This window comes from Solanum lycopersicum, chromosome 3 (assembly GCF_036512215.1).
Source record: "Solanum lycopersicum chromosome 3, SLM_r2.1".
Classification (NCBI taxonomy): Eukaryota; Viridiplantae; Streptophyta; class Magnoliopsida; order Solanales; family Solanaceae; genus Solanum; species Solanum lycopersicum.
Genome location: NC_090802.1, coordinates 56150722 through 56171231, shown reverse-complemented (window position 1 = coordinate 56171231; position 20510 = coordinate 56150722). Strand labels below are relative to the sequence as shown.

Sequence of the window (20510 nt, the reverse complement as noted above, 5' to 3'; positions counted from 1 at the left end):
AATAAATATAGGGCGAGCTAAGTGCATTAGGCGTAGAGCACATTTGGAGCATACATCTGGACATTGAGATGTAAAACTCATGAAACAAGTGCTTCCTCCATTTGTCCCAAGTGTCTTGCCTCAAGTCGAGTTCCAACTTTGCCTTCTCAGCGTACCTGGAGTAATAGTTGTGAATCGTAATATAACTATACAAGTCATGTTGAAAATCTTTGGCAGCTAACATATATTTAATCAGGCTTTTGTGATATGTATGTGAGAAAGAGAGAAATGAACTTGTCAAAAGCATCTGCATGCCAGCTTTAAGAAAATGGATCACACGGAACCCTAATCCTTATTACGAGAGGCAAAACTTGCCTGCATCAGTAGTGCAAAAGGAACACAATAATCAGAGTTGCTTGCATAGAAAATGAAGACTGACTTCTTAATTCAGGGATTCTCATAATGCAGCCCTAATGGTGATGATCTTGAACAAAGCGCAAACCACAATACTTGCATATAGCTGGCTCAGGCAGATCGAGGCATATATACTCAATTGGATGTCCAAGAGCAGGTGAGTCTGTTTCAGAAGAAAAAAGATAGTACTTTCAGGCAGATGATTCTTAATGGAAGCAGTACAGTTCCTAAGCAACTCACCAACACTAGCAAAAGAAATTGGGGTACAATATGTTATTCAAATTACCTCCTTCGCAGGCAGCAATCCTTCCCTCAACCTTGATAGGTGGAACTTCACTGATCAATTCCATGGGAGATTTCTTGCTAGTATCCTACCATCAAGAACCACAAAACAGTCAGGAAAAGAGAGTACTTTATGGGGAGAAAATTCTTGCAGTAATCTTGTATAATTTTGTAAAAAAAATTGCATGATACAAACAACAGTAACAACAAGGACGTCATATCTTGGTATAATCTTGAGTCCTTATTATTCATCTAGCTATATCTGATCAAGCTTATTGTTTCACTGGCTTGACACTGATTGATATGCAGAAATTTCTAAACGCAATTTTGGTTTAAAAAGAGGTATGGTAGAAACAACAGCAAAATTCAAGGACTTCATATCTAGAGAAATCCTTGATACCTTATTGTTCCATTGCCTTTTTTTCCTTATCAAAGCTTATTGTTCCACTGGATTGCCATCTCTATAAAGTGGTCACCTGTTTACATAATTTCTGACAAGCTCATGGAAGTGTGTGCTTTACATACGATTCACGTCCAAAAATTGACGAAATAATGGATTTTCTACCACACAAATGGTCACAGAACTCTGGTGCAACACCCTTTTAAAAAAGAACAAAATTTTGGATTGGGAATGAAGGGGGAAAATGGATTACTACTTGGACCAGAAGCATGGTAGGACAGCTGATAAGCTCTACTCAAGCAGTCTAGAACTTGCTTAGTTTGACTAGCATTCAGTGTTATCAAAAGCAAAAAGCATTAGTATCCTGTAAGATTTGTTGGGGTTTTAAGCGCAAATAAAGCGTGAGGTGCTAATGAAAAAAAGGCAAAAAGGGTGAAAAATACAAATATATATGTTAGTCCAAGACCAATAATGATACATATGAATGACAAATATATGTAAAAGAAGTTGAAAAAGAAAAAATCACGATTAAGTGAAATATCAATTATTTAGTGTCACTCATTGGCAAGGGAAAGTAAGCGTTAGAACCTTGATGATGGAACTGAAGCGCAAGTTAGCGAGGCACATGCTCAACATGTTTTGAGCCTCGCTTCAGGGCTTAAGCAAGTCTTTGACAACACTGCTAGCATTCTGTTAAGCTCAACACCATAAAAGCTCGTCTCCATGCTTGTGAGCCCCTTCAATTGAAGCTTAAATACATCTTGTCTAAATAGTAACCATTAAATATCTTCATAATACTTTTCTTCAATATACTCCAATGATAAATACACACTAATGAATCCATTTCTTTTAATGAGTACACACTACAATATCTACTTTCAGTTAACACATGTTTTACTTCTTGCCTCTATCTGTCTTTCTAGCCCTGTCAGTCCAATCTCCGATCAGTCCCTTCTTGCCATCTACAATCATGTGTAATCTCTATCTTTTATTTCTTCTTTCGTCTCTCCCACTCCATTACCCATCTCAATCTCATCTTTCCTTTCCCATGATTTCGATAATGACTGCCATTCAGCTTCCATTTTTTGACATGCAAGCAAAGATTCAGGTCGCGCACACAACCACATGAGAAGTGTTGAAAGTTGAGTTGCGAAGGTTCTCATTCCAATGGTTAAAATTGGAAATGGCTAATTCTATCTCAAATCAAATTGGTAAATCTCAAGCCTCGCAGTTGATAGATCGCAGCAATCTTAAGCAAGAAGATCTCAGGCTAGCCTATCCCAAGCGAGGACCTGACAAAGTCAAGCTTGTCCTCAGATTTGGCTGGCTCAACTTGCCGGCATCCATGTATATCAAGGTGCACTGAAACTTGTGGTCGTCCTTTGGAAAGAGTATCACACCAAGCTTGTCTCATTAGACTTTCACAATCTATGTTCAAGTGAACATAACACATCAGATGTTAGTAACTGAAGGACACAATAGACTCAGAAGAACTAATTAGGGAGAGAAACCATTTTAAGGGTTTTATCCAACACTACCTATTTAGCATCTGTCCCACTTTATATGTTCTATTTTGTTTGGAAACTATAAAGTGAGAGTCAAAGTATTGCTGCATTTCAGAGAAAAATAACCTGATAGTGGAGAAAAAGTTATAAAGAATAAGAAATGGTCCAAATACCTTCCTAAAAAAGTACCCCTATAAAGATAGAAGAAGATATGTGAAATGACGTTAGCAAACTGGAAGAATAGGAGAACTGCCAACAGTTTACTGGGGATGCCATTTGGGATCAAGAGCAGACCAAAAGCATACAGAATGGTGTTTTAGAGAGACGTGGAAGCCGGCAAACTGTAAGAGCCAATATCTATCTATGAGGGGCAGACTAGTTCGGATTAACACTGTACTAAATGCAATGCCTACTTATATAATGTCTTTATTTTCAGTTCCTGTAAATGCAGCGAAGAGAATAGATGCACTAAGAAGGAACTTCCTTTGGCAAGGTACCGATGACAAAAAAAGAACTCATTTGGTCAAATGGAGTACTCTCACTACCACTAAGAAGGAAGGGGGAATCAGAATTGAGAATCTGAGAGTTAAGAATAAAAGTTCAATGATGGGGTGGTTGACATTTGTTGCAGAAGACGGATCACTATGGAAAGATGTAATCAAAGAAAAGTATGGGATAGAAGGACAGTGGACAACCAATTCTGTGAGTGGTCCTTATAAACTGTCTTTGGAGGTCGATCAGAAATCTTTAGTCGAAATTCATGAACAAGTCCAGCTTCAAAGTAGGAAATGGAATGAATATACCTTTTTGGGAAGGTAATTGGTCAAGGATCACTACAACAACTTTTTCCTGATCTTCACAATCTGAGTCAGCAACAAGCAGCAACAGAGAGAGAGGTATGGGAAACTAAAGGATGGAACGTAAGCTTCAGAAGACTACTACATGATTGGGAGATTAGCAAATTAACTAAGTTTTACAGTACTTTGGAACAATTCCAAAAGACCTCTACTGCAGATGACTACATGATTTGGCAAGGGAATAGGCAAGGCAAGTTCTGAGTTAAGTCAGCTTGTAAATATTCAACCTCTCAAATAATCAAATTGGATATTAGCCTTTGGAAGAAGATAGAGGAACTTCCAAAAAAAATTTGCTAGCTTTACATGTCTTTTGACAAAAGAGCCATTTTTGACACAAACCAACGTTACCAAGAGAGGATACCAGTTATGCTCTAGATGTTACTTACATGGAGAGGAGGCTGAGGCAATCAATCATCTCTTTTTACATTGTGAGTTGACAGTTCAGTTATGGAAGATATTCATCAACTTAAGGGGTTTTATGTGCACTATGCTAAGGAGAATACCTTTAGTTCTCGCATGATGGAACGGAGATGGCAGCCTTTCTGATCAGGAAGAGTGATGAGGTTGTCCCAACGTGTATTTGGTGGATACTTTGGAAGAGAGAAATCAAAGATGCTTTGAAAATAAATCCCTTAACATCAAGTAGCTAAAATGAGCGTCTAGTCCTTTTCTATTTTTGTGTGTAAGCAAGAGTACTTAAAAGACCTTGTATCTGTTTTTGATGTTCAAGAATCCTTGTGAGAAGACAAAGGATTAGAAATTCTTTTCTACTCCACACTATTAATATGAGTGTCTACAGAATTTTTGAGTAGTTTATTTTATTCACACATAAATATCTTACCTTCTAAAAAAAATAGAACAAAGAAATACCAGAAAGTCTAGACAAAAAGTGTTCTTTTAAGAAAGTGAACATATTTGTAACAACCCAAAATAGTAAGTAGAAAATCAGATATGGGATGCACTTCCTTTTTGAATAGTTTCTATGAAAATGTTGTCAGTGTTTTCTCAATTTGCGGTTTTTCCTTTTGATTGTGTGTTCTACCTTCCAATGGCTTCACTATTCCACTTTCTCTTCACACTTATGTTTTAACGGCAACACAGATGTGGGGTGGGGTGACCTCTTAGTGCCATGATTTCTTTTTCACTGGATCTTTAATCTTGACAGGTTATTTTGTTCAGTTCTTATTTGCAGCATCTACTCCTTAGGTGCATTTCTGCTTTGGCACAATCTTGAAAGTACCAAGAGATGATCTGATTTCAGCCCAGCACATATCCTGACTTAAATTCTACATACACTCATATGCTTTTACTAATGTTTAATTCGTCTTTTAATCCCACCAATCCTTTCATATCAGCAAAGAAGAAAAGATTTGAGGATATGCATGGATATCTGTTCCCTTTTTCCATATTTGTATTGTTCAAAGTCCATGAAACATACTGATATTTTTTAGTAATAATCATGGTATTGTTCTCTTGAGCTATTTTAAAACATTATTTCAAATGCAATTTCTCCATGTGATATAAACAAATTGCATACTTTTGGTATAACACGCAATACTCAGCATTCATTCCCTTTGCACAAGATATGAAGTCCGTCCTAAAAGGTGGGAAAATCCTAATCCTCACTTGAGAGATCAATTTTCACCTTCACTTATACCTTTATCCTTGTTATTTGTGCCAAAAAAATAACAGCTCTGCTTATCAGATTCTTCTACAACCAAACTTCCTAGAGTATCAAACTACATATGTTTCTAAAAAGAGATTTTAATCCTATCCTCCTTGTGTCTCCAAATTTGGAAATTCCTTATGAAGCAGTCCACTGGAGAACAAACACACACATCTTTAAAGAAGATGAATATATTATCAATAACGAAAACCGTGCGACAAAAACAGCGTAGAGAAGAATAGAGTAGCTAATACATATTTTAATTTTTGATGATCCATAAGCTAGGGCATCACAGCAACGATGACGATGAGTACAAATCCGACCAGAAACATCAATAGAAAAATAGAGCACGAGGTGAGAAAAAGGAGAATCTAACCTGCATCCATTTCTCTGTATGAGAGGTGATGACCTCGCTGCTAGCAACGCCGCTGAGACTTCTGGTGTTGGACCGGACAATGGAAGATGCTCCGGTTAGGGTTTTGAGGAGATTGGTAGCCATTGTCATGCCTTGTTTTGATGCCATTGATATTTTGCCCCAACGCTAAAATTCCCACTGCTATTCAACAAATGCGATTTAGCCTCCCTCGACTCGGACCAGATCTTGGTTACTACTAGTTCTTTTCTCTTTTCTCTTTTTTCCTTTTTCCGGTTTCTATATATATAATTTTTATCATCAAATTATATTAACTCTCCAAAAATAAGTAAATTCTACTTATTTATGCAACATAGTGATTTTTTTAGTAGCTTTCACATATTAGTATGTTATATCAATTAATTGCGCTACACAGTAAACATAAATATGTATATTTCGCTATATATATACAAAAAAAATAGTTATATAATTCGCTATATATATATATATAAAGAAACCAGTTATATAATTCGGTATATATATACAAAAGAAACAATTGTATACAAAAGATCAATTGAATAATTTGCGTGTGTATAAAACGAGAAAGATAAAAGAAAATTGGGCAGTGAAATATTTGTATTGTATAATTATAAGTGTATATGACTAAGATATATGTATTTGCGTGTGTATATACAATTTTTTTTTTTGATTTATACAAACAGAAATGCAATTTATATATTTTCGTTTTTGTTTGTATAAGCGAGAGAGGCGAGCGAGATCTGGGAGAGTAGAATAAAAATATATGTATACATACACTTTTCTCTCGCTTTATACAAACACAAACGTATTTGATACATTTGTGTTTGTATAAAAAGCGAGAGGAAGCGAAAGTTTGATTAGAGAAAGGCGACCAACAAATAGTTTGTTACCGCCACAATTAAATTAAAGTATGGCTAAATAATAACTATATCTAAGGAATAAGCTTAGTCCGACTTAGCACTACGAAATATTTTTTTTCCTGTATCGTTAGGGGAAGAAAGAAATACAAGAATGTGAAGTTCCACTTAAGACACTAGGTTCAAACGCATAAATAAAGAAACGAAGAATTTGCAAGACATTTAAATAAAAACTAGATATACAAAATTACTTATACTCGGTGTCAACGTTTGTACATAAAACCTAAATCATTTTTTGATACAAACTAACTGCTATTTACACTCCCTCATCCTTCTCAGGCTTTCAAAATTGGTTCGTCAGAATCCACCATATTCGCGACTTGAGAAGTACTCTGTCCAGTAAGAAGATCATCAACACATCAGATACTGCCTTAGAGCAGTGTGACAGACATTGCCAAACTCAATGTTGCATGTTATTCCAACCGATCAACTCCTTCTCATAGTATTAGCTTAGCTCCAGCCTTGCTGGTATGACCTTGGCACTGCTGCATCCACGCGAGTCTAAGCACAATTGCATACTTGATATGACGTAGTTGTAATTTGGCATTCAGTCTCATCCCACCAAGAAGTACGTTAAATGGTCCAGTTTTCTAAAGTCTATGCTGATGAATCAGTCAGCTTTCAATTTCGATCCAACTTCAAGTTTCTCCAAGAAAGGAATCCCGAAACTGTTCATAGACCTCAACACTCCGTCTGCTTTGAGTACTAAGCCTGCTGACCTGTACAAATGCACAGCTGCACTCATTATAAACCGGTCAGGTTTTACAGACTTGGAGATTCGTTCAAACAAGGAAATGCCTTCCTCCACACGACCATAGTCCATGTAACATCTAAGCATAAGACTATGAGACTCTAGGTCAGGTTGTTGGTCAGCATTCATGAGATTATTATAAATCCTTTCTACTTCTCTAATTAATCCCCCTTTTGCAAAACCTGATAGCAACGCGTTAAAATGAGCACAAGAAGGGGGAATTCCTTCTTTCTGCATAGAATCAATGGCCTTTTCAGCCTCTGAGCACTCTACCACCCTTGTATATGCTCTAATAAGTGCAAGATAGGTTAGGGAGTCAGGTTTACAACCACTGCTCCGCATGCTATGCATGAGGACTTCAGCTTCTTGATGAAGTCCAGCAGCCGCATATACATTCATCATGACGTTGCAGCTCACCTGCAATGTGCTGAAAATTATTAAGTACTTTGATGTAGCAATCCAATTCTAAGCATTCTTCTATACTATAAATGGCATTGAACATTAACAGTGCATTACTGACAACCAAGACACATAGGTGTGCATTGAAAGCACATGACAACATTTCACTAGCCAGAATGTGGCTGTACTGCAGATACATATTTACTGCCGCAAAATAAAAGTAAAATGACTTTTCAACTGGATCTGGCTCTGATTACGCATACATACCTGTCCAGGTTTTATCCCTGCTTCCTGCATTCTGACAAATAGATTAGATGCTTCATCATATTTCCCTGCATCGATCGAAAATAAGAAATCACAAAATTGCTACAAATAAAACACTTGTGACAGAAGCTAAGAGAATTCAAGTACAGACACACATTTTCCTCTCCACCCTCGCCCAGGGAAAAGATAGCTCTACACCAACCAAAAACAATGGGCAACAATACAATCATTATGACAGGCGTTTGAAGTTTGAACAGAGCAGAAAAGGAGCGTCTTGAATTTAAGAAAGTAAAAAAGACACACATGAAGCATGTCCATTCACATTAGCAATTCTTTTTGGGGAATACAGAAACACACAGAAGATAAGGCCAAGCAGCTACCTAAACCACAACGATGAAAATGACAATTTTCAATACTACCTATTTTTACGAGATATTGTGAGACAGATAAAAATTAGGAGAATTAGCATTTAATTGATCTTCACCAGAAAGACCCAGATTTCCTTAACTAACCCCTGATGAGAAATTTAGGCAGCAGGTAATTACCAGCCTTTCCATAATAACATATCAAGTTGGTATAAGCCTTTTCATCCAAAGAAATGCCCATCTTCTGAGCAATATCAAAAGCCTTCACAGCTTTATCCAGGTTTCTTCCCCGTCCATATACACTGCATCCACAACCAAATTCTTACACTTACGAGAAATGCAAAATATAATCTCTTTCTCTCATTTTAAAGAATGGCATGCTCTAACCTAATCATGGTGTTGTATGTTTGAATTGATGGAGGAACGCCCGAGGAGAGCATGTGCTCATAAACTCTGGATGCAAGCCGCAATCTACCTGCACTCCATTAAAATGTCTTTAGGTCTCAAAACTTTTAATTTCTGGTCAATATTGAATCTCAATATGCTCCAAATGAAAGAAAAAAAAAGGTTCAAATGCTTTAGGCAATTGTTCTCTTTGATAAAAGTTAACCTGCTTGCAGCATTGCCTTGATAAATGTATTATAAGCCACAGTATCAAGCTCCAAATTAGCACGCAAAGAATTGTGAATAATGGCCTCCGCTTCAGTATATCTCCCTGCACATTGCATTTCAACAACATCAAGCAACATAATCAGATAATACAAGCAAATAAGATATCTATTTCTTCTTTCCAATTTCAGGTTCTTCTACAGCAGCTGTTTTAAATGTAAATCAAAAAAAATTTATGAGATAATGGAACTCTTAATGCGTTCCAAATATCTAATCCTAACACAACCCACTTGTCATACTGGGGAAGAATGTTGCAGTTCTTCGACAAATAAATAGAGAAATCGGTGTGGACTCTGGTGTTCAATCTACCTTTAAAATTTAGAAAGAACAAGAGATATTAAAGAGATCAATTGCATTAACAGAAGGCAGTGAGGAAATCAAATGAAAAATTGTGGGACGCAAACACCAAACATCTGTTTAATTTATTTGATTGGCACAGAGCTACACCAACTTGAAGTACCAGGAAATTTTAGGGGAATAGAAGGTAGGCATGCTCATATATGCTCCTTGAAGAAGGGCTTCATTTTCACAGAAATTTCTATAACTCCTTAAGAAATGGAGAGAAAGGAGTCAGTGATCCCTCACCATCCTTCACCCATACTAAAGATATTGTACTAGAGCGTTAATAGTTTAGGATTATGCCAAAATAGATGATTGTATAGATAAAGTAGTTTAAACGCAATTAAACAGGGTAACACAGTCTTAAATTGAACAGAAAGCATTCAAGTCAGAGATTCCATACTCTTACCGCAATTACTTAAACCATTCACCAGCATGCTAATAGCAACTGGACCTAAAACATGCCCTTTCTTCATCTCTTCCCTGTAAAACATGTAAGCTTCCTCTTGTTTGTCACATCTATTATATGAATCAATTATAGAATTGTATATAAGACTTCCACTCCTGGAGGAGTTCGCAACTGACGCAAAGACATTAAGCGCTTCCTTCAAATTCTTCTGCTTCCCATAAAAATTGATCAAGGATGCAATTGCAACATCCTCTGGTTTTGTACCCAGCTTCATTAACAGCTTAAAAAGGTCTTCTGCCTTTGAAATGTTACCTACAGGAGAAATTGATGTATATTACCAAAAAATCAGGCCTCGTAACATTTCTACTTAAAGGATGAACTAGAGCGGAAAGAAAAATTCAGATACAATAGTCCTAGATGGCCATTGTTGATCACTTTAGTAACCATATCATATCACCATAGTGGGATGAAGCTAACGAAATTATGAGTTCTGGGTTCTATGCTATTTTAATCAAAACAATTCATCGGGACAGGAAATCTGTCAAGGTCAATCTTTTGCCAGTCACATTTGTATGCATATCAAGAATATTAAAGAGAAGAGATAGTCAGTGTTGCTTACACCTAACTTACTAAACGCAAGAGCAAATTTTTTTACCTTCTTTGGTGAATTTCCTGATGAGCTGACTAGCAACAGACAGGCCATTTGCAGTCTTAAGCAACAAATTTAGTGTTTCTTCTGCCTTCGTTGTATTTCCATCTGCTATATAGAGTATAAGGGCCAGCTCAAAAGCCATAGCACCTGGTTGGTCCAAGGGCTTGGAAGCAATTCCGGCTGCAGTAAATCTATCATTTCCATGGATGGCCACAGAAAAAGTCTGTGTAAATACAGAATCTTCAAATTTTTTGTTTGAACTGAACTCTCGTATCAACTGCACTGCATCTTTGACCATTCCTTCAATGCAAAAAACCTTCATCGCTGCCTTGAGAAGCTCCTCATCAAATTCGACTTGAATTTTCCTTATCTGGAAAATGAAATCTTTTGCTTTCTCAGTTAAACCGAGTCTCACGTAAAAATTGAGCATGTCATTGCAAAAATCACACTCAGGAATTTGCATCTTAGAGAGAGCCTGAAACGCAGCTTCGGCAGAAGCCAAGTCTTCCTTCATAATATGGCACCTCAATAAGATACCATAACTGAAATTTGAAAATGATATGTTTTTTGACTTCATATCATCCATTATATCCAGTGCTTCATCAATGTTTCCAGCATTTAGATGGACTTGAGCCATTGTTGTATAGGTTTTCTCATTACTAATCACACCCAACTTCTTAACGTCTTCAAAAGTCTTCTGAGCATCTTCATAGAGACCAAGCTTGCCATATATTCTGATAAGCAAGCCATATATGACTTCATCTATTTTTATACCATACCTGTCCATCTCCTCAAAGAGAGCAAGTGCTTTGGGATAATCCTCCTTTCTGTAATACATTGTCAAAAGTGAAGCACATGTGAAGTTGCTCGGGATTATCCCTTGTGATCTCATATCTTCATAAAGCCTGAAAGCATCATCATAGTTACCACTTTTTGAAATTAGACTGATGAGAATGCTATAAGTTGCCTCCTCCGGAATGAACTTCAAACTCTTCATCTGATTTAAAGTCTTAAAAGCTACTTCAGGATGACCTTCTTTGACAAGTGAGCAGATAACGACTGTAAAAGTAAAATGATTCAGCTCCACCCCTTTTTCAGTCATCTGTTTCCATATACTTAAAACATTTTTATGAAGTGATCTTTTCTGTAAAGATGACAGCATGAAATTAAAGACGGCAGTTGAAGGTGTGATTCCCCTTTCCTGAACAGCAGAAAAGAAGGACATCATAGCTTTGTGACGTCCCCACCGAGCATAAGCGCACAACATGGTACCACAAGCAACTTCATCAGGTTCACACCCCGCTTCAAGCATTTCCAGAAAGGTCTGCTCAGCTAGTTTGATTTTCCCAACTTGGCCATATGCACGGAGAATAATTGTATAGACAATGACACTTGGCCGGTAGCTTAACTGTTCCAAGCATAAATCTAAATTACACCAAATTAATATTTCAGATTCTCCAAAGAAAAGTATTATTATAAAGAAAACCTTGTGATCCTATGGTAATGTGATGACAGCGTACTCATGACAGTATCATAGCCAATGTTAATCTAGATATTAAGAGCCATCTAACAAAAGGTATGTTGAAGAACTTCTAAAAGACAAAAGTATGCCAAAAAATAAAAAATAAAAAAATCTGCATAAACCTTAAAATATGGTATTCCCTCCATCCAAATCTATATGACGCTCTCCAATTTGGAAGGTATCGAAATGTTTGTCAACATTCCTTATCTACACAACTCCCACAACTTTCAGAAATATGAAATTATTAAAATTTTAAACATGATGTAATATTTCTCTATCAAAATAACTTCTCAATCATTACATTAATATTTTCTTAGAAGGTTTTTCTCCTCTATCAGTAATGTTATAGACTAACACCTTAAACATTCAAATTCCATCCTATAATATAAACAGAAGAGGATATACGGATTTATCTCAAATATGTAGTTAACTTGTCATCTAGAAAAAAAAATGCAATCTTGTAAAAGAAGCCCAAGAAAATAAGCACCTGAAACTCGGAAGATGCACAAGCCCCTCAAAATTCGATCTAAAATCAGAAATTCAGACAGAATCCAATACACACACTATTTTTTCAAGTAAAATTCGACTGGGTTTATCAAGTTCAATGTAAAAGTTGAAGCACCACTAACAAACTTACCTGTAATTTCATCCAAGCGAAAAAATCTCTAACTTGTCGCCAACCCCTTTGTTCTTTGAGCACAACACACATCTCTCTAAAAGTAAGCTTCGTAACAAAAGAACCCATCACTTCCCTCATATCATATGACCCTTCAGCTTTGACCGAAAGACTTCTTACTCTCTTAATAGCCGCAACCACATGCTTCCCGTACAAATTCCCATTTCTATCATCTTCCAAGTACTGCACCATCTGCTCAGGGGTCCGCTTAATCCATTTGGGAGTCATAGCTTGTGAGCCTTGGTTTCGCCTCAACGCGCTTAAATATTGAGCTTTCGCTTTGATAATGCGACGAGCGTTATCGTCGGAAAGTGGGTTCTTGGGGTTCTTTGATCTGGGTTTTGGTTTGTTGAGGTTCTTGCTGTTGCCGTCGCTGAGTGTCCATGGGTCTGGTGTGACGGAGCAGGAGACTATGGTGGGTCTCGGTTTGGGTTTTTTGGTATGTTTGTGAGATGGAGATTTTAATGGAGTTGAGCAGAGGAATGAAGATTGCAGAGCTTCCATTGATTGATTTGGAAATTTTGAGAGGGCAATTGAGCACACAGGCTACTCAGTGTAAAGAAGATAGCACTGATAATCGCGGCTCAAAATTAACTTCAGGAGCAAGCTCGGGCACTTTAAATATCGGTCAGCAATAGTCAAAGTTATTTTGTTTGGACGTGCTGAGGATTGAGGCGCTGCGCTCACTCTCACCAGCTAGTAAAGATACAACTTTAGATAGGAGAAATAGAGGTTAACTTAGGAGGGGTGAAGACTGCGTATTAGAGTATTAGTATCATTGTACTAATTGTATTATTGAGTGTGTCGATTTTCCATATCTTGTAGCAATTACTGTCGTAGTGCAGATGAATGAAGATCCTTATTCAATAAAGAAAGCGCAAGCAACTCTCTGTGTAACCTTTTCCGAATTCTAGAGTTGGATTTCCCGTTTATATACAATAGAGGAGTCACCTTTCCCGAGTTCGTGGAGTTGAATTTCTCGTTTATATACAACAGAGGAGTCACTCCCACCAAGCAGCAGGCGGTCACGAGTCATAACGCATTCTTCGCACAACAAATTCACTTTAAGTTGATTTATTCGCTCGATCAGTCGTCAAAATGTGCACGAGATACCATAAGAGCACGTCAAATCCATGCTTTTAAGGTAAAACTATTCATCAAAAGGTGATTTCTCATAACTTGAACACAATTTCTTAATGTAGTATTTAAGCATAGAAGTAAAAATCATGAAATAAATGATATGTATTACTTTTAACTCGGTAAATTATATGAGTGGTAACTCAATAATTTTAATAGAAATTTTCACGGATATGCAACTTGAACAAGTCTCAACTGCTATTAACTACCCCACACTTCCATGGGTTAATCAATTCAAGTGCTATGCAGTACCATTTTCTTTCTCATATATATATATATATGATTCAGAACAGCTGTCATCTGGCAATTTAAACATCCTGCCCAAGTATTGATAATGTGTTGAAGACGAGAACGAAAACGTTGGGACATTAACATTCATAACAACACGAAAGCAATTTCACTTTCTTCCACGGCAAAATTCATTTCCTGTTCTTCGTGAGTTATCGAACTTCTGTTTCAGAACATCTTTAATCCCAGATGATCCATCACATCCACAAAGTTGCACAACACAAACATAAAAACAATAACAAGTAGAACTATAAAAAAAAACACGGCATTTTTGTAATAGCAATCTATACAAAAATAGGTTACAAGCCACTGTTATAACTTTTGAGAAAGATGGACACTGCTCCATCAGGCAACAACAACATACTCATTGTAATCTCACAAGTAGTTGTACGTAGACCTTACCCCTACCTTGTGTGATGTATAGATGTGGTTTCCCACAGACCCTCGGCTAAAGAATAAGTTTTTCAAAAATAAGTTTTACAAATACAAGAGTAAAAGTGTGCCCAAATGATTCTAATGCGGTATTCCAGCTATGATTATTTCCCACCATTGCATCAGTGGAACATTCGACAGCTTATTGCTTATCATATTCACTTTTGCTGTTTCCTGTAACACATGGATTTATAATCAATAAACAAAATTAACAAAGAATCCCTCCCTACTAGGAAAGAAGGGAGGATAGAACAGAATATAAAGCAGATATAACAACTACCAGAAACACCACAACAACAAGAATAACATACCCAGTGAAATCTCACAAAGTGGGCTCTGGGGAGTATATAGAGTATACGCAGACCTAACCACTACCTCGTGAAGAGGTTGTTTCAGAAAGACCCTTGGCTCAAGTGTATCAAACCCAAGTAAAAGAAGAAGAAACCCACAAATTTTAATATTTTCACATAGGAAGCAACACATTCATAATAGGAACAAGCAAGAAATAGAGCAACAAAAAGATAAGGCTTTCCTACTGAACTAGCCATCTAAGCTCAATCTTAAATTGTGACTACCATCAAAATTATTGTGCACTAGCCTAGAAGGGATCCAAGACAAGTCACTAAGTTCTAAATTCTAACTAGCTTGAGGAGCAAATACCATTCTCATCCATTTCTCTTTTGAAGCAGAGCGTGGTCAAAAGATGTTGGTGCCTTATGGAGTGCCATTCATAGTTCCAAAAAGTAGAGTCAGACTCCAATTAGTAAGAATAAAGTAAATAAATGATCGTACAGAAATAATGACCTACACTTTACTTTGTTGGAGGTAAAGTTTTAAATTACAATTAGTATAAACAAACAATTGGTCTATCATATTCTCAATATTGTAAGAAACAATTCAATCCAAAGAAAAAGAAAATAATGTTGGCATTCCATTGCAGGTTGTAAACAATTGAGCTTTGTACCTTATGAATACTGCTAATATACATTTAGTGATTAGTCATAGTATTGTGTCTAAAAAATATTTGGGAGGGGATTTCCTGAAAGTACCGTAGTGGAGGATGACTTGCAATAACATTGGAGCACCTAATGAATTTTCCTACTACTGTTGATCCTACATGGCAGACTATACACAAAGGACAGGTTCATGCAGTGGGGGTAATTGAGAGTAAACTATGTCCCCTTTGTGATATTGAGCATTGAAAGGAAGTCTACAATGAAATGGCAAGAGGAGATCCAGTGGGCTGTTCTGAATGCCAATAGGAAGAATGTAAAAGCTACAATGTACCAGGCAAGTATTGTTGCATGTGCCTATTAAATATGGCCGGAGAGAAACACAAGAGTTACCCAACAGAAACAGAGAATTCATGAACAGATTACAAGGTTGATTCTACAGGAGAGCTGAATCTATACCCTTGAAGTTTTGATGTTAGACAGTTTTAAAGGAAAGAAACGACAGCACAAACCTAGCGGAAAGAAATTCAGTGAAAAATTTTACGCATCCTCCACCAGAGAAGTACAAAATCTAGCTGTGTAAAATATATAATATGAAGACAAAAAAACCACAGTTTAGTGGAGTTGTCAACAACACAGAAAGACGACCAAGACCTTCTTATTCCTCTTATTTGTCAAACAAAGTTAGCACAAAGGTGTCTCTACTTTAAATTGATCTTTTCCCTTTTATAAATTTTATGTTGTTACAGAGAAGTCGTGTGGGCACACAATCAACGCAGCAATAGAAATCTGAAGGAGGGAGAAAGAGGAAGCGCAACAAATTCACTTACCACAAGCAGGCATAGAAACGACAAGATGGATAGCAGAAGAACAAAACTCCAAAAGCACGAAGAAAAATAAAGCAAAAGAAAGGAAATTCCAGATTTAAAGTAGAAGTTGTGAAGTCACGCTAAGCTGTTAGGAAACTTTCTGATATAGCCTCACATGTTAAAGATCAAATAAGAAAAAAAAGGCAGCAAAGTAAAATTAGTTGATCAGATAAACTTTACAGCCATCATGAATGTACATGGAGAAACAAGTGTTGCGTTCCTGGATATAGCTCACGACCGCAAATAGAAGAATATATCTACCTCCCAACGGCCAACACACAAGGCTAATTCAACAGATAATGTTAACATGATGTATTTGGTATAATATACAAAGCTGAGGAGCCATACTTGAAATCCCCACAAAAGCATAGGTCAGTCATAGCTAGAAGAATAGGTCACAGCGCAAAGAATAAGACTATTTATCTCCCACAATAGCTCTTCCCTTTGCTTCCAGAACAAAAAGTACAGAAGATGTCAGGATAAAATATAATAGAAAGACTAAAATGTCCCAATTTTCATGCGACTGCCGAGAACCCAATGGGACGACGAAAAGGAGTGTATTCCCTCGTATTAATAGCCGTAATCATAATATGTGAACTATAGGAACTAGCATTCTTATAGAGGAATTTAAGAACGAAAAACATCTAAATCTAACATTTAAACATTTGTGACTAAATATAGAAATGTATTTTTTTAATTGATTAATGAGGGAACAGAGTCAAAACAAAGTGGAATGGAGGGAATAGTATAATTCTAGTGAACAGGCATCACTTCTTTACACAAGATTCAGGAAAGTACAAATTGAACTACTATCTGCCAAATGGACAAGATATAAGCAAGGAACAGCCAGTTTAACTTTTGCCTTACTGCAATATCAGCTTAGTAGCTTGAATCTTGTTTTAGCCAATAAAAACTACTAAGCTGATATTGCAGCAAGGCATTAATAATCATATTCCCACTAACTTCCAGCGGGGGGAAAGTCCATCAACAGAGAATGATGCAAACAAAAAGAAGCAATTACCAAATTCAAACGGAGTTAACTCTGGGGCAGATACGAGCTCGTAATGGGTTCTTCATAACTACGGTGAATTCTAGAATCTCTGTGAGATCAACATCATCTCCTTCCACAGGCTTCCATTGAAAATGCCAAATCAAATTAGCCACAAAGAATTCCAAGTGAAGCATAGCCAATGCATAGGCAGGACATATTCTCCTCCCTGCGCCGAATGGCATCATCTTGATCTCTCTACTCCCTGTTATATCAAACCCTTCGTTATCTGATCCTTCCACTAAGAACCTCTCTGGTCTAAACTCCAAGGGATCCTCCCACACCTTTGGGTCTAGACCCATCTCTGCAACCATGAAATTGATGGTGACATCCTTTGGGATGACGTAGCCGTTCAGTTCTACTTCCTCCGTCACTGTGTGTGGCAGCACAAAGTGACCAGGTGGGTGCCGCCTAAGACCTTCTAATATCACTGCTTTCAAGTAGGGCATTTTCTGCAAATCCTCCTCCTTCACCACCTCTTCATCTGTCAACTTGCTCTGTTTTTCTCCCACTACAGTGGCAATTTCTTGGTATAGTTTTTCCTGAATGGAAGGGTTTTTGACCAAGTTGGCCATAATCCACTGTAAGGCAGTGGACGTCGTATCAGTTCCGGCGCTTAGGAATTCACTACAGAGCGTTACGATTTCTCCATGATTGAGATTCCTTTTTTCCTCTGGGAACTCCAAATTCAACAGTGTATCCACATAAGCCACCACAAATTCATCACCGTGCTCGGTCCTTTGTTCTCTGGCCCTGCTTCGAGCTTCAATCAAAGGAATGATGATACTCTCTTGCTCTTGTCGTAGTTCAATGAGTTCCTTCCAGCGATTCCTAAAAATTATTTTTCCAACTCTAGGAAATATATTTATTATATTGAATCGTGTGAAACCCAGGAGCAACTTGCGCTGTATATTTTCAATTTGTCGGATTTGAGTTTCCTCAAGTTTATCCCCAAAACACATCAATACAAGAAGACAGAACATTGCATACTGAAAATGATCAATTAACTTCACAGAATCAACTTGGGCGTTACGGAGCTGTTGAATGAGGATACCCAGCACCCAAGATCTGGCCTTGGAATATGACTTGATACGAGATGGGTGGAGTATTTCTGAAGTCAAATTTCGACGGAGTAGACGCCATATAGGGCCGTAAGGGGCGGAGCTGATGTTCCGCTGGTTACTATTGACGACTGCACTGGTAGGCCCAGCCTTTGGCCGGTTAGAGAAAATAGCACCTTGCTGGACTAAAGCTTGGTAGGCTAAGGAGTGGCTAGCTACGAATATGGCTGAACGAGACCCAATATTTAGGGTAATCAGCGGACCATACTTAGCTTTAAGGTCACGGAGGATGGGTTCCAAGTCGGAGAAGGTCCGTTTGGCCCATAATAAACTACCGATCACCGGAAAACTGTAGGGTCCCGGCGGGAGGTTTCTCTTGGTATTGGAATTTGGAGAGACAATAATATTACAAATGGATTTCAACCAGAAAGCTACACAGAGAGTAACAACAACGATAAACCAGATTTCCATTGCTAAAATCACTCACTACTTTGTAATCATCAGTGATATATTTATCTTCTTATTTTCATTATCATTATCACCGGCCCAGTTCACATATGGTGAGGAAGGTTGTTACGACTTTACCACATATAAGGTATAAATATATCAAATCTAAAATATAGAATTATTTTATATGTATTTAATTGGAATTTGAATTATTTTATTCCATATTATACCATAATGATATTAATCAGTCTCATGTTTACTCTTCGATAGTCAAATTTGTTTAAATTTATTAAAAAAAAATAAATATTTATAAATTATATTAAAATTTCATAAATCATAATAATTTGTTATTCACGATAATAACTTATCTCGCAAAATAATCCTTAGTTGTCAATATAAAAATATCAATCTTATATCATTTGATTACTTATTAAATTGTGATAAAATAATTTTTATTTTATTTTATTTTATACTTATAATTTTTATGACCGTGAAAGTTTAAATAAATTTTAAAGGTCTAAGAATGTTTTTTCAGGGATAAAATGAAAGGTGTTCATCTAAAATGGGGCAGAGACAATAATTAGAGGGCAATTTTCACATATAGCAAACATAAAATTCATATTTGTATAATATAGCAATGTTTGAATAATTGCACTTCATAACAAACATATAAATATATAATTCGCTATACATATACAATTGAAGAGAATTATATAAAGTGAAGCGTATAAAACGAGAAAGAGAAAAAAGACTTGTGCAGAGAATTGTATAAAAACGGATTGTATAATCATAAGTGTATAGAACGATTATATACAATTTGAATTTGTATATAATGAGAAAGAGAGAAAGGCAAAAGAGACTTGAGCAGGAATATACAATTGAATCAAATTGTATAAAACGAGAAAGAGAGAAATTATAGACAATTTTGAATTTGTATAAAACGAGAAAGAGAGAAATGCAAAAGAAAGTGGGCAGGAAAATATTTTTATTGTATAAGTCATAATTGTATAGGACGAAAATATATGTATTTGTATGTGTATATACAATTTTCTCTTGCTTTATGCAAACAAAAACGCAATTTTTACATTTCGTTTCTGTTTGTATAAGCGAGAGAGACGAGGGTGGCGAGCGAGATTAGGAAGAGTGGAGAGCGAGAACTAGAAAATCGGAGAGAGGGGAACAAAAATATATGTATTTATACAATTTCCTCTGCTTTATACAAATAGTAACTTATTTTATACACTTGTATCTGTATAAAAGGGAGAGGAAGCGAGCGAGAGAGGAGAGTGGCGAGCGAGAGTTTAAGGGAGAGAGGTGACTAACAAACAGTTTGCTACGAAACACAATTAAATCAAAAAGTGATTATTACAATTAATTTAATTTATTAGTTGGTCATTATATATAATTTTCCCATAATAAAATAAGTATAAGCTTTAGGTGTGTTTGATATATTTAGAAGATATTTCTCGAAAATTAAATGTGTCTTTTACTTATTTTCAGGTAGAAGAAAAAAAAATACTATTCATAAAGCACATGTTATCTTGTAAAATGCTATGAAGACGGATAGAAATGAGGAGCGGAGATGAGCGGGTGGAATAATCAAGGTTGAGGGTCGGATACGATAAACTTGAGATGTTATACAATTTATTTTCGTTATTTTTATTAGGGAAGTGATTTTTCTCATTTAAAAAATCTTGTTTCTCTGGAGAAAATATTTTCAAAGAAAAACAAATAATAAACACACACTTAACCGTGATTAGGATAATTAGGCTTCTTTCTACTTTATTTTTTTTTCTCAATTTTCTCCTAGTTCTTATT

General features: G+C 36.5%; 3 protein-coding genes across 4 annotated transcripts; all 3 read right to left on the bottom strand.

Moving 5' to 3' along the window:
* Nucleotides 1–208: 208 nt before the first annotated feature.
* Nucleotides 209–5689, bottom strand: LOC101244937 (NADH-ubiquinone oxidoreductase-related protein). The gene is made up of 3 exons (NM_001346866.1): nt 5480–5689; nt 680–764; nt 209–556 (listed from the first exon to the last, which is right to left on the bottom strand). Exons 1-3 carry the CDS (start codon nt 5624–5626, stop codon nt 450–452), a joined length of 339 nt encoding a protein of 112 aa, NP_001333795.1. The 5' UTR covers nt 5627–5689; the 3' UTR covers nt 209–449.
* An 883-nt stretch (nt 5690–6572) lies between these two features.
* LOC101248463 (pentatricopeptide repeat-containing protein At5g27270) lies at nt 6573–13217 on the bottom strand. 2 transcript variants are annotated; one of them, XM_010319977.4, is made up of 8 exons: nt 12419–13217; nt 10263–11667; nt 9608–9919; nt 8801–8905; nt 8578–8665; nt 8371–8492; nt 7829–7893; nt 6573–7579 (listed from the first exon to the last, which is right to left on the bottom strand). In XM_010319977.4, exons 1-8 carry the CDS (start codon nt 12959–12961, stop codon nt 7022–7024), a joined length of 3198 nt encoding a protein of 1065 aa, XP_010318279.1. In that variant the 5' UTR covers nt 12962–13217; the 3' UTR covers nt 6573–7021. The 2 variants fall into 2 exon arrangements, with proteins under 2 accessions (XP_010318279.1, XP_069151593.1); XM_069295492.1 differs by having other exon boundaries at nt 10263–11684; nt 12419–13130.
* Nucleotides 13218–14150: 933 nt separating this feature from the next.
* On the bottom strand, nt 14151–18898 carry LOC101259134 (cytochrome P450 89A2-like). Its single transcript, XM_004235271.5, has 2 exons — nt 17158–18898; nt 14151–14488 (listed from the first exon to the last, which is right to left on the bottom strand). Exon 1 carries the CDS (start codon nt 18714–18716, stop codon nt 17163–17165), a length of 1554 nt encoding a protein of 517 aa, XP_004235319.1. The 5' UTR covers nt 18717–18898; the 3' UTR covers nt 14151–14488; nt 17158–17162.
* Nucleotides 18899–20510: the final 1612 nt, after the last annotated feature.